General features: G+C 40.3%; 2 protein-coding genes and 1 pseudogene across 2 annotated transcripts; all 3 read left to right on the forward strand.

The window, feature by feature from the left end:
- Positions 1 to 1184: 1184 nt before the first annotated feature.
- LOC140816422 (protein PSK SIMULATOR 1-like) lies at positions 1185 to 2870 on the forward strand. The gene has a single exon (XM_073175678.1). The coding sequence runs from the start codon at positions 1395 to 1397 to the stop codon at positions 2796 to 2798; it is 1404 nt and encodes a 467-aa protein (XP_073031779.1). The 5' UTR covers positions 1185 to 1394; the 3' UTR covers positions 2799 to 2870.
- A 139-nt stretch (positions 2871 to 3009) lies between these two features.
- On the forward strand, positions 3010 to 5622 carry LOC140816421 (pentatricopeptide repeat-containing protein At5g66520-like; annotated as a pseudogene).
- A 2150-nt stretch (positions 5623 to 7772) lies between these two features.
- Positions 7773 to 10397, forward strand: LOC140815854 (subtilisin-like protease SBT1.3). Its single transcript, XM_073174840.1, has one exon. It carries the CDS (start codon positions 7781 to 7783, stop codon positions 10259 to 10261), a length of 2481 nt encoding a protein of 826 aa, XP_073030941.1. The 5' UTR covers positions 7773 to 7780; the 3' UTR covers positions 10262 to 10397.
- Positions 10398 to 15015: the final 4618 nt, after the last annotated feature.

Consider the following 15015-nt stretch of genomic DNA (forward strand, 5'->3'; position numbering starts at 1 on the left):
AAGCGACAGAACTAAACATATTCCTCCTAAGTTCTTCGCATTCACCAAGGAGCTTGAGAAGAATAAATGTATTGATGTTCGTCACATTCAATCAAGTGAAAACTCATCAGATCTCTTCACAAAGGCACTACCTACGTCAATATTCAGAAAGCACATATATAATATTGGGATGCGCAATCTACGAAATTTGTGAAGAGTTGTTCGTGTCAACATGAGGGGGAGTTCACGTGACTGCACTCTTTTTTCCTTACTATGGTTTTTATCCCAATGGGTTTTTCCTAGTAAGGTTTTTAACGAGACAGTACAAAACACGTAATGAAGACATCATCGTATCATGATCATCATCACAAGGGGGAGTGTTGAAATAATATATTTTAATATGGAAAAGTAATAGTTGAATATTTGAATGTTGAAAATAAGAGTTGTAAAGTTAGAAATTTGTGTGTGATGATGTAGGTAATGATGTATTTTATTTTTGGATTATGTGTAATGAAACTCTATAAATAGATCTCTCATTTGTGAAGAAAATCACAATTGAGTAGAGAGAAAAATATTATAAAGTGTGTAGTTTGGTAAATTTTGAGAGTTTGAGATTTTTACTTTTTACCATAAATTTTTATTTTTTCACAACATTTTCTTTATTATTAGATCATTATGTCATGTTTATTTAATATTTACAAAGTATTTCTCTATATAAATATTAGATGTAAATGAATACAATGCATGCATCAAAACACCACCATACTTTTAAAAATTGACTAATTATCAGGATAATTTATTCAACTAAATAATTTAATGCATCAATCAATCTGTCTATCTATATATCTATTTAATATAATGAAATAATTAAGTTCGCACACAGATTCGAGCATAAATATAATAATCAGACAAAATTTCCCATTTCTTGAAATTGCATTAGCATGCATGTGGTCTTCTGTCATTGCCATTTTTATAAATGTGAGCTCTTAATTAATTTAATAAAAGGACTTTCTCTTCGGATGCAATTATATTATATATATATATAAAAGAATCTAGCCATGCTCTCATCCGACAGACACTCCCATGGATGCTCACATAGATGTACACGATAATGATACTTTATCGATGTTCACATAGATGTGCACGATATATGTGCAGCATATAATATGTAATGTGTGTGCACAGACTAATAGATTTCTTTTAATTGCAAACATCCCATGATGCTTTACACTGCATGCACCTCACCAAAGTCGTCCTCCATTATTTTATCTTTTCCTCTGCACCTTCCAAATTCATATCCATATTTTTTTTTGCTTCTTCTTCCAAAATCAATCATCCCATTTGAAGAACTGCAAATTGCAATATATTTTTTTCTCTCTTTATTTTGTTTTTCGTATCGCTCAGGATAGGTTTTGATGGCTCTTGAAACATGGTTGATCAAGGTGAAGAAGACACTTTCATATAGCCTTGATTCGGCGCGCGTCTCCCCACCGTTGATAAACAAGCTCGTGATAAACAAATCTGGTGTTGGGGTTTTGGCCTTTGAGATTGCGGGTCTCATGTCAAAGATACTCCATTTATGGGAGTGTCTGTCGGATGAGAGCATGGCTAGATTCCGCAGTGAATCAATATGGCTTGAAGGTGTTCGTAAAATTGTTTCAAACGACGATGTGTTCTTATTGGGCCTTGTATGTGCGGAGCTGGTTGAAAACCTGAGGGTTATTGCGAATTCTATCTCGAGTATGAGTAAGAAGTGCCAGGACTCGAGCCTCAGATGTTTCGATCGCTTATTCGACGAGTTTGCAAACTCGGGTCATGATCCTCACAGCTGGCTTATGGGCTCGAAAGAATTGACGTTCAAGATTAAGGAAATGGAACGTTTTGTCACAATTACTGCCTCTTTGCTTAGAGAAATTGATGAACTTATGCTTCTTGAAAATGAGTTGAAGAAATCATTGCACAGTAAAGAAAAAGATGCGGGAATCAAAGAGCAGAAAATAATTGATTTACGGCAGAAGATTCTGTGGCAAAGGCAGGAAGTTAAGTACCTAAAGGAGAAATCTTTATGGTGCAGAAGCTTTGACACTGTTACTAAATTGCTGGCAAGATCAATTTTCGCTGTTCTTGCAAGAATCAAGCTTGTTTTTGGAGTTGGCCATGGGTACAATCCTTCTTCGTTACCGCTTAGTCTTTCTGCCTCAGCATTAGTATACCCTTTCGAAAATTCCAATTCGTTTTTGCATGTATCTGGACCTTTAGCAAAAAACCCACCAAATACTCGCGAAGCTCACGGATTTTTCGGGTCCAATTCCATGATTTTGAAACCACCATCCACCACGTTGGGTGCAGCTGCACTCGCTCTGCACTATGCAAACGTGATCATAGTGATGGAAAAGATGATCAAGTCACCACAACTAGTAGGTGCCGATGCTCGAGATGATCTCTATTCGATGCTGCCTGATAGCATTCGATTTTTGTTAAGGGCCAGACTAAAAGGGATGGGATTTTCGGCTAGTGATCCTGTTCTTGCTGCCGAGTGGCGAGAAGCATTGCAGAAGGTATTGAAATGGCTATCCCCATTGGCACACAACATGATCAAATGGCAGAGTGAAAGGAGCTTTGAGCAGCAGAATTTAATTCTGAAAACTAATGTTCTTTTGCTGCAAACTCTGTATTTTGCAAATCAAGAAAAGACTGAAGCCGCCATAACGGAGCTGTTGGTTGGTCTGAATTACATTTGGAGGTTTGAAAGGGAGATGCATGCTAAATCCATGTTTCTGAACTGTAATGGATTCTTAATTTCCCAATGTTCTTGTTAACTTTTTGAAGTATTTTTATAGTGCCTTAAAATTCGGCACTCGATTTAAATTCGATCGATCGTGTTACATCAACGGATTCTGTACTTTAATCCTGTTCCAGATCTGTGAGGATGGTCTTCATTCTAATCCCTGATCTGCATATTGTTATATAATTTTTGTACATTCCACGGGTTAAAACCACGTTTCCACGTCAAAATATTCTGATGGGCATACATCAGGTGTCTCAGTTTTTGCTAGATTTGTACTGTACGAAGTTACAAAATAATAATTATATAACACACGCAGGAATAGATCATATGTCATAAAATAAAAGGAAAACCTGTAATTAGGGCTATATTTTTCCATTTATCGTTTCGGTTGCTAGCATAGTTGGTCGCCTTCTGTGTGGACTGAGACAGCCTATACAATTGTTCCTCATGACTTCATCCAGATTTCTTCTATTCAAACCAGCCAAGAATTCAAAGACTCGATCATTATCCAACCGTGATAAGAAACTGACACTTTCAAATATCATAACAAATATCTAACTTTTGCCACAAATCTTTAACTTTTTTGTAGTACTCGGTCAAATATCAATCACCTTGTTTGGTTTTCCACAATTTCGTCTACAAATCAAATATTTGTGAGGAATTTTCCAGGTTAGAATAGAATGTGTTCCTAACAGAAGGTGTTGATGCAGATGAGCTCAAGAATGATGATGACTATGAAGATATGTGTGACGTGAGAAATTAACGTGGAAAGTTTGGTAATAACTTTGAATTTCTATCAATTAATTTTTTTGTCGTACTGTCGATCTACTTGCCAGAAAGGAGACCCGAAGGGGTTACGTGGGAATACGGAGTATGGTGGTCTTAGAGAGTATAAGAAATTGATTGATTACTGGGAATTGATCATTCGTATCGAATTTTTCGTTTGATTGTTCTCTCAAAAAAATAAAAATTAAAAATTGAACATGATTTTTCTCAAGTTTGGCCTCCCAATTAAAGTAAACCGCCAGAAAATGATTGGCGCCAAATGATCGAATCCCAACTGCTGAATCTCAAGAACATTCTTGCACGCTTATTACACTACAGCAAGACCATCAAGGAAATCAGTCAAATCCATTCCCAGATCGTAACATCGCCGAATTTATCTCCAATCGATCGATCTTTCCTCGTCTCTCGCCTTCTCTTCTTCCTCTGCACCGTCTCCAACGCACCACACTCTCTGCACTATGCTAATAAAATCTTCAATCTCGTGCCAAAACCGAGTCTTTTTATGTATAATGCGATTATCAGAGCGAATTCGGTGAAAATAAAGGACCCTTTATGGTGTGAATCCTTGATTCTGTATAAAGCGGTGCTGCACGATAATTTATTGCCTGATTGTATTACGTTCCCTTTTGTGCTGAAGGAATGTGCGAAAAGGGTTGATGTAACAATTGGCCGAAGCATTCATGCGCACGTCGTGAAGTTTGGGTGTGACTCTGATGTTTATGCTCAAAACTCTTTGATAAACTGTACGCAGAATGTGGGGTTTTAGAGGATGCAGGAAGGGTGTTTGATGAAATGTCTAACAGGGATGTGGTTTCATGGAACACGATTATTGTTGGGTTTTTGAGAGGTGGTGAACTTGATAAAGTGTTGGTTTTGTTTAGACAGATGGACAGGAAAAACATCATTACTTGGAATTCTATGATCACAGGTTTGGTTCAAGGAGGAAGAGCGAAGGAGGCGTTGGAAATTTTTCACCAAATGCAAGTTTTGGAAGACGATAAAGATTTGGTTTTGCCTGATAGAATAACAGTGGCCAGTTTGCTTTCGGCCTGTGCTTCTCTTGGTGCCATTGATCATGGGAGGTGGCTGCATGGTTATTTGCAAAGAAGTCGTATTGAATGTGATATGGTAATTGGGACAGCTTTGGTGGACATGTATGGCAAATGCGGATGCATTGAAAGAGCCTTTGATGTTTTCAAGGCAATGCCGAAGAGGGACGTTTTGGCGTGGACGGCCATGATATCTACATTAGCACTTCATGGGTATGAGAATGAGGCTTTCGCAATTTTCGAAGAAATGGTAGCAATTGGAGTTCGACCTAATGCCGTAACATTTGTTGCATTGTTAACTGCATGTGCTCACTCTGGGCTCGTAGAGAAAGGCCGCCTTTGTTTTGATGTGATGAGGGAAGATTATTGTATTGAGCCAGAGGTCCAACACTATGCTTGCATGGTTGGTATTCTTGGCCGAGCCGGGCTGTTTTGTGAGGCGGAAGAGATTATTAGAAACATGCCAATGAAGCCAGATGTTTTTGTTTGGGGTGCACTTCTTGGAGGATGCCAACTGCACGGAAATGTCAAGTTAGGAGAAGCAGTTTCTCGACACTTGATTGAGTTGGAACCCGAAAACCATGCCTTTTATGAGAATTTGTGTGATGTGTATTCCAGGGCTGGTAGATTTGATGATTTGAAGAGAATAAGGAGTTTGATGAAGGAACAAGAACTGCAGAAGACGGTTCCTGGATGCAGCATGATTGAAGTTGATGGTATTGTCTATGAATTCTCTGTCAAAGGATCACCAGGGATACCAATGGATGTCCTAAAGAGTTTACTGGTGATATTAAGCAATGAGATGAAGTTAGAAAGGTATTCTATCAAAGCTTTGCGGTGGGATCAGAGACCGAATGGGGAGGCGATTTTGTAGCTAAATTTGCATATGAAGTTTGACATTATTTTGATTTGAGAAGGGAGGATAGTGCAGATCAAGGTTTCTTGAAGGACATATATGCTATTTTCGCCACTCTCCCCGTCTCAGAAGGGGAAGTTCAATGGATGAGACCTATTATTTTAGCAACATTATTAAATCATTTATCTGATATGGAAAATAGGCCGCTTCTTGGTGGAATAAATCCTACCATCCTAGTTTACAGACTATAGGTAACAAATAAAAAGCAAGTAGTGCATTTACTTTTAAAAGCACAAACTATTAATTATTTAAGCAACTTTTGTATGTAACTTAATGGTGTATGAGTAACATTTAGCATGTCACTCCTACTTTCACAAGCTTTATTGGTCATCAAATAATACCAAAAGAAAAAAAAAAGATTGACATAGATGCTGAATATACAATCTATTCCGACCAATAATGGACCCTCAAAATTTTTGAAAAGAAAACTAAAAAGTAAAAAAACTCAAATAATAATTGTTGTATTACTAGTAGACGACGTAGATGATGCTTGCGTGGTAAAGCTACGCTGAAATGCACATTAGTCAGGCTGATCAATATTTTATATATATAAAAGAGTGAGTCTTATGTGAGACCGTCTCATGGATCATAATCTGTGAGACGGGTCAACCCTACCCATATTCACAAATACGACCGTCTCACACAAGTTTTTGTCTATATAAAAACTGCACTATCCACATGCAATGGTTTGGTGACAATTTGAAGATAAAACAGCATCGACCGCACCGCAAAATTGGAAGAAAATATTTATTTTTATTAATTATAATATATTTTATATTTTTTAATTTTTTTATGAGGAATTTTCTCATGGTTTATTATTAATTATAATATGACAGTACTTTAGATGTTTGGTGACAATTTGAAGGTAAAACCGCATCGACCATCAAACGACACCTCACCCCTAATACCACTAATTGAATACAAAGTATTAAGTGGCATTAATGATTCATTATTAATTTTTTTAATGAGGAATAAATAACGATTCTTCATTATTTGCGTGCATTTACTCAAACATTTCAGTAACCGCATCAAATATTATGCCACATTATACTAATACAATCCCCAAATTTCCTTTCCTAAAAGCTACAAATAAAACTTTTTTTCTTTAATTTCTTCAATTGCTGAAAAAAAATCCCAAATTTTTAGCATTTGTCGAATCCAAAAAAAAATATAATCAATCATTAGCACTTTTTAATTTTTTTTTTCAATCATAGAAATATTTTATTAATCGCAGAAATTTATGTGGGACGACCTCACGGATCGTATTTTGTGAAACAGATATCTTATTTGGGTCATCCATGAAAAAATATTACTTTTTATGCTAATAATATTACTTTTTATTGTGAATATTGGCAGGATTGACTCGTGACACAGAAAAATATTCTTGAGATCGTCTTACGAGACATTAGGAGAAGATAATCTGATTTACCTTGAAATACCATGGACAAAGCTAGCGATATAAAAAAATCACAGGGGAGCAAGATTATCATGCCTCGTGAGCCTTGCCAGCTTCATTCCCGTGTCGATCACCACAAAACCTATGATTTTCTTTTTCTTTCCTTTATTCGTACCAAGAATCTTGTGAAATATTTAAAGGGACCACGTATCTTTATATAAAAAGATGCATCGACCAATATATTTTTATGCGTCAATGTTCGTGGAATTAGTGATGTCTTGACAATTATATATTATATATACACGACCACTTGTCATTAAAGTCACCAGTGATCCACCGTCACATTTCATACCAAGAAAATCATTGCATATTAATCAAATATTTTTGTCTCCATAAATTTCTTCTTTTTTCGTGTTTGATTTCATTCCAAACCGACTCAAAACTTGTCTCTCTTCCATACATTTTGTGAAGTAATAATACGATTTAGTGCACGACGAGTATTATTTACATGTACTCAACGAAAAACTCAGTACCACTTGGTACAGTTTCTTGTATGATTTGGAACCCACCAATATCAATAATTTTAAGACACAACAGAAACCAACTCTGGCTAATGGTTTCATTGTTCTTTACATTCTTGTCATCAAATTTTTTGTTTCATTTCAAATTTTTGTTTAATGAATGACGTCAAATATCACATGATGTTTGATTTCCCCGTTTGCGAAATGCCATTAATAATGAGAGACCACTTTATGAGAAAAAATAAAGAAAGTATGTTCAAATCAGCAGCTAGCCCACCCCACCCCACCCCATCCCATCCCTCTCACATTTCAATGTTTTCACCCAACTCCATACAACCAGCATTCATGAGGCAACCACCACTTTTATTATCTGAGCCAAAGGACAGTCATAATGGCCCCTCCCACTCAGATATTTTCGAACACTTCCATTTTACTCTAATTTTCACTTCACCCTTCTTCATCCATTTCTCACATTTTCGCCCACAAAAAATGCCAGTGAAATGGAGGGCCTTTCTTCTTCTATCAAGCTGTCTGGCTACCATTCTTGTTACTTGTACCGGCACCAGCCAAACAACAAAGAAAACATACATAGTTTACATCGACAAATGGGCAAAACCAGAAAAATTTACTGACCATAACCAGTGGTATTCATCATTGATCAATTCAGTAGCATCAAGCACCTCTGAAACAGGTGATGGAAATTTACAACTCGAAAACAGGATAATTTACAATTACCAGACTGCATTTCATGGTGTCGCTGCTCAGCTTAGTGAAGAAGAAGTAAAGAAACTCCAAGAGCAAGATGGAGTTATGGCTGTGTTCCCGGAAGCTGTATACCAGCTACACACCACCCGAAGTCCTGTGTTCCTTGGGCTCGAACACGAAGATAGCACCAGCATTTGGTCCGATGTATTATCCGACCACGATGTCGTGGTAGGCGTTTTGGATACCGGGATATGGCCGGAAAGCCAAAGCTTCAACGATTCCGGGATGACACAAATTCCTGCACATTGGAAAGGCACATGTGAAACGGGTCGTGGATTTACGAAGTTCAACTGCAATAAAAAGATAGTTGGTGCTCGAGTGTTTTACAAAGGATATGAGGCTGCTTCAGGCAGAATCAATTATCAAAAGGAGTACAAATCCGCAAGGGATCAAGATGGACATGGCACCCACACTGCAGCAACAGTTGCGGGAGCTCCAGTTCGGGGGGCCAATCTTTTGGGTTACGCTTACGGGACTGCGAGAGGAATGGCCCCGGGAGCAAGAATTGCAGCCTACAAAGTTTGCTGGACTGGAGGGTGCTTTAGCTCGGACATTCTGTCGGCGGTTGATCAAGCTGTGGCCGATGGAGTCAATGTTCTGTCAATCTCGTTGGGTGGCGGCGTTTCGTCGTATTATCGTGATAGTTTGTCGATTGCAGCATTCGGGGCGATGGAGAGGGGAGTCTTTGTTTCTTGTTCGGCGGGAAATGGTGGCCCTGATCCGATTAGCCTCACCAATGTGTCACCATGGGTCACAACAGTTGGAGCAAGCACAATGGATAGAGATTTTCCGGCCAATGTTAAGCTTGGGTCCGGTAAATTTTTCACTGGAGCATCGCTTTACAAAGGACAAAAAAGCCTTTCTTCGGAAAGGCAGTATCCTCTCATATACCATGGGAGTAATTCCAGCAATCTTTCACCAAGCTCAATGTGCTTGGAAGGGACCCTGAATCCTCACTCTGTGGCCGGCAAAATTGTGATATGTGACCGCGGCATCAGCCCCCGAGTCCAAAAGGGTCAAGTGGTGAAAGATGCTGGAGGTATAGGCATGATCTTGTCAAATACTGCGGCAAACGGAGAGGAGTTGGTTGCAGATTGTCATCTTCTCCCTGCAGTGGCAGTTGGGGAAATGGCGGGAAAATCGATTAAGCATTATGCTTTAACAAACCGTTATGCCACCGCGACCCTTACATTTCTTGGTACCAAGTTGGGCATCAGGCCGTCTCCTGTCGTGGCTGCCTTTTCATCCAGAGGACCAAATCTTCTATCCCTAGAGGTGCTAAAACCTGATGTGGTGGCACCAGGAGTAAACATTCTTGCTGCGTGGACCGGAGTTTTGGGGCCGTCAAGTCTCCCTTCCGACCCTAGAAGAACAAGATTCAACATCTTATCTGGCACTTCAATGTCGTGCCCCCATGTAAGTGGAGTAGCTGCATTACTCAAATCGAGGCATCAGGATTGGAGCCCGGCAGCAATCAAATCTGCACTAATGACCACTGCTTATACTCATGACAATAACTATAATCCTCTAAAAGACGCCTCGACGGATGAGCCTTCCACAGCATACGACCATGGGGCAGGACACATACATCCAATGAAAGCCCTGAATCCCGGCTTGGTTTACGATATTTTACCCCAAGAATACTACGACTTTCTTTGTACTCAAGGCTTGACCTCCTCCCAGTTGCTGCTTTTTGCGAAATTCTCGAAAAGAACTTGTAGACATTCTCTTGCCAGCCCAGGGGATTTGAACTACCCCGCGATATCAGCAGTACTTTCTGATAGCGGAAACACTACTGTTTTGACACTTCACAGAACAGTCACCAACGTCGGTCCTCCCGTTTCAAGTTACCATGTTGTGGTGTCTCCTTTTAAAGGCGTACTCGTGAGGGTTGAGCCCGTGACTCTGAATTTTACGAGCAAAATAAAGAAATTGTCATACAAGATCACATTCACCGCAAAATCTTCACAAGCAGGTCCTGAGTTTGGAGCTCTCATATGGAAAGATGGTGTGCATAGCGTAAGAAGCCCGATAGTGATAACATGGATCACACCATTATAATCAGCTCAAAGTGGAACTAGGTGGTGCTTCAATAAGGAGATTTTTCTTTTGTTGTTTGAGATCCCAAGCTGTATCTTTTTTGTTGCATGAAATGTTTTTACTGAATTCAATGAAATTTTTACATTGAGGAAAGAAATCCATGGAAGCTGAGTTAGCTTGAAAATAAAGTGGCACACATCCTACCCAGAAGAGAAAATCTTGATATGTTCTAAAACTACAAAGTTTGGCGCTGCCCGGTATACTTGGTCAATCTCAGATGTCGTCGCGGTAATTGCGTCTCTTATACTATAGATCTAGAAAGTCCGATCAAGTTGCAAGAGCAGAGCCCAGCCAAATTTGTATTGAAGTTGCGAAACATAACCGGCCGGACTAAACACAAGTTCGAAACCAACCACACAAGTCTGTTAAAGTCCAAACACACTGTTAAAAACTTGCAAATCAAAATGGTAACGCCACCGAAAAGGATAGCGGCAAATCGATCATGGACAGTGATCAATCCAAATTTGGCAATCGTAACACCACTCACACTTTAAGATATCAGGTTTTTAATTTATTCCTTCTTCTCCTTAGAAAGAGATGGTTGGAATAGAACCATTATTGTATAGGTAACATATATGCAAGATGCAGTCGATGTTAAGATCCAAGATGCTCAACGTTATATAGCTAAAGTTTGATTTTAGTCCTATATGTCGGACAATTTTTTGTTTTAGTCCTGAAACTTGTCAAAGTTTGATTTTCATACAGTAATTTGATTTTTTTTTATTTTTTTTTTGGTCATTTTTTGTCTGAAACCACTAAATTCATCGGATATGGTTTATTTGCACTGATTCTATCCTACTTGGCATATGTAACAAAAATAAAGTTTATATTACATACATTAAAATATACATAAACAAAAATAAAAGGGCTTTATTTTATAGTTTATTTGACACTAATTCTATCATATTGCTTTATTTTTCCATGTTTTTTTTATCACATATATTTTAATTTGAGTAATATGAAATTTATTGTAGTAGCCCGAATTCCAAATTGGGTAATTAACGGATTAATGGTGATTAAGAAGGTTTAATGTGTAATTTTGACCGTGGTCATGATCGGACGGACCGAAGATGGTTCGGTAGCACCGAAGAGTTCGGACGATCCGAAGTGAGTTCGGTGGATCCGATCATGAGGTGTCAAGAGCCGATGGACACGTGGGAGTTCGGACGTTCCGAAGTGAGTTCGGTGGATCCGATCATGAGGTGTCAAGAGCCGATGGACACGTGGGAGTTCGGACGTTCCGAATTGTAGGTTCGGTGGATCCGATCGTGAGGTGTCAAGAGCTGATGGACACGTAGGAGTTCGGACGTTCCGAAGTGGGTTCGGTGGATCCGAACATAGCCTATAAATAGTGCTCGGAATTCCTCATTTTGGATGGCAAGTTCTTGAAGTTGTGTCTCATAGTTGAGAGGTTTGGAAGGTTTCTAGGGTTAGTTGTTGGTCGAGCGATAGCCAAGAGCTGCCAGGATTGGTAGCGTAGCGACGCCTGAGTTACGAGGCAATCGACATCAAAGGGCTGTCGACGGACGAAGGTAAACCCTAAACCTTTGGTAGTACTGGTTTTGCTAGTCGAGCATGGTAGTATTGTTCATTGGGTATGCTTTTGATGCGTAGGCTTGTTCTAGACCTGATTAGCGGTGCTGCGTAAGGCTAGGCTTGCTGTGATAGAGGTACGAAAGTACTATCCGAGATATCCTGGTCGAGTATACATTCTTATATGTGTTGCATGATTATGTGGTGCATTGATATATGTCATATGATGCATGCTATTATGTCACGTTTTATGATGCATGTTGCATTTCATGTTGAGCCGTATCTCCTTCGAGATAGCCTTTACTGTTGAGCTGTATCTCTTTCGAGATAAGCTATATCTTGTGGGGCCGCTCAGCCCTGTCTTGTCTTGTGGACGCATGGACACCGAGAGTACACAGTGGCCGACGGGTCGGGAGGGCTTCGGTGATCCGGGACATTTTAGGTCCACGTCTGTTCTTGTAGTGGATGCAGTGACCCAGAGGAGTACCGCGCGGCACTATCCACTTGGCGCCTCTAGACTGAGCATTTTGAGATCCTTTGTTACTCCTGTTTCTTGACTACCCTGGTATCATATCATAGCATGTGCATTTCATATAGGCTTGTATACTCATGCTTTTGTACTGGGCGTTCTTATCGCTCACGTCCTCGGTTTTGTTTATCTTGGACACCCCATTCCCACGGGGCAGGCCTCAGGTTGGATGGCTCAGGAGGAGGAGGAGGACGTTGAGTAGCTGGTTGGTTTAGTATTTCAGTACTCTTTGATTCGATATGGTTGTACCGTATACTTTCTTTTCATTCTGAGTTGTTATGGATTTTCGATGGGGTTGTATAACTATCATTTGTTGACCTTTTCCGCTATTATCTCTGATTATTATTAATTAAGTTAATTGCATGCTTAGTTCTTGATTAGTAGGTGATTCTGGAACGGGTCACTACATTTATGGTATCAGAGCATGCTTACGATTTTGGGATATAGATTTCTGTTTTGGGATTTTCGTTGACCACTTTACCATTTTCCTCATTCTTATAGCGATGGCTGACCACTTTGGTGATGAGAGTAGTCAGGGAAGTGTAGGTCGTTGGGGTGACCAGGACGATCGTAAGCGTCATAAGTTACCGTATGTTTCTCTAGACGTCATTCTTTCTGTTTCTACCCCGATGGGTCATTCGGTGTTAGCGAAGCGTCTAGTGATGGGTTGTCCCTTAGATTTTGAGGGTAACGAATTGATTGCGAATCTTATGATCTTGGAGATGGAAGATTTTGATTGTATTCTAGGTATAGACCTATTGACTACCTACCGAGCTACCGTGGATTGTTACCAGAAGCTTGTTCAGTTTTGTACGACTGAGAGCTCTAGTTGGTTTTTCTATGGTGAGGGAGCGCGACCTCCGATGCCAGTGGTATCTGCTCTGAAAGCCTGTCGTGCTTTAGAGGCGGGCGGGGAAGGCTACCTCATCTATGCGATTGATTCTTCCTCAGGTAGTGTGGGTATAGATGATATTCCAGTGGTTTGTGAATCTCCTGATGTTTTCCCAGATAAGATTCCTGGTTTTCCTCCAGTTAGAGAGGTGGAATTTGGCATTGAGTTAATGCCAGGGACTGCACCGATTTCTCGTGCCCCTATCGTCTTGCTCCGTCAGAGATGAGAGAATTGAAGCAGCAATTGCAGGATCTTCTTGATAAAGGTTATATTCGCCCGAGTGTTTCACCCTGGGGAGCTCCAGTCTTGTTTGTCAAGAAGAAAGATGGATCTATGCGATTGTGAATTGATTATCGCCAGCTGAATCGTGTGACGATTAAAAACAAGTATCCATTACCTCGTATCGATGATTTGTTCGATCAGCTTCAGGGTAACTCTGTTTACTCCAAGATTGACTTGCGATCGGGTTATCATCAGATGAGAGTTAGGGATGATGATATTTCCAAGACTGCATTTCGTACTCGATATGGGCATTACGAGTTTCTAGTTATGCCATTTGGATTGACGAATGCGCCAGCAGTGTTCATGGATCTGATGAATCGAGTCTTTCGGGATTTTCTAGATCAGTTGTGTTCAACAACAATTGAGATGTAATAACGATGTTGTTATTTCGTTTTGTTCATCCTCTAAGCCTGATTTCGAGGACGAAATCTTTTAAGGGGGGGAGAATGTAGTAGCCCGAATTCCAAATTGGGTAATTAACGGATTAATGGTGATTAAGAAGGTTTAATGTGTAATTTTGACCGTGGTCATGATCGGACGGACCGAAGATGGTTCGGTAGCACCGAAGAGTTCGGACGATCCGAAGTGAGTTCGGTGGATCCGATCATGAGGTGTCAAGAGCCGATGGACACGTGGGAGTTCGGACGTTCCGAAGTGAGTTCGGTGGATCCGATCATGAGGTGTCAAGAGCCGATGGACACGTGGGAGTTCGGACGTTCCGAAGTGTAGGTTCGGTGGATCCGATCGTGAGGTGTCAAGAGCTGATGGACACGTAGGAGTTCGGACGTTCCGAAGTGGGTTCGGTGGATCCGAACATAGCCTATAAATAGTGCTCGGAATTCCTCATTTTGGATGACAAGTTCTTGAAGTTGTGTCTCATAGTTGAGAGGTTTGGAAGGTTTCTAGGGTTAGTTGTTGGTCGAGCGATAGCCAAGAGCTGCCAGGATTGGTAGCGTAGCGACGCCTGAGTTACGAGACAATCGACATCAAAGGGCTGTCGACGGACGAAGGTAAACCCTAAACCTTTGGTAGTACTGGTTTTGCTAGTCGAGCATGGTAGTATTGTTCATTGGGTATGCTTTTGATGCGTAGGCTTGTTCTAGACCTGATTAGCGGTGCTGCGTAAGGCTAGGCTTGCTGTGATAGAGGTACGAAAGTACTATCCGAGATATCCTGGTCGAGTATACATTCTTATATGTGTTGCATGATTATGTGGTGCATTGATATATGTCATATGATGCATGCTATTATGTCACGTTTTATGATGCATGTTGCATTTCATGTTGAGCCGTATCTCCTTCGAGATAGCCTTTACTGTTGAGCTGTATCTCTTTCGAGATAAGCTATATCTTGTGGGGCCGCTCAGCCCTGTCTTGTCTTGTGGACGCATGGACACCGAGAGTACACAGTGGCCGACGGGTCGGGAGGGCTTCGGTGATCCGGGACATTTTAGGTCCACGTCTGTTCTTGTAGTGGATG

The sequence above is a fragment of the Primulina eburnea genome, chromosome 16 (assembly GCF_022965805.1).
Source record: "Primulina eburnea isolate SZY01 chromosome 16, ASM2296580v1, whole genome shotgun sequence".
In the NCBI taxonomy this organism is placed as follows: Eukaryota; Viridiplantae; Streptophyta; class Magnoliopsida; order Lamiales; family Gesneriaceae; genus Primulina; species Primulina eburnea.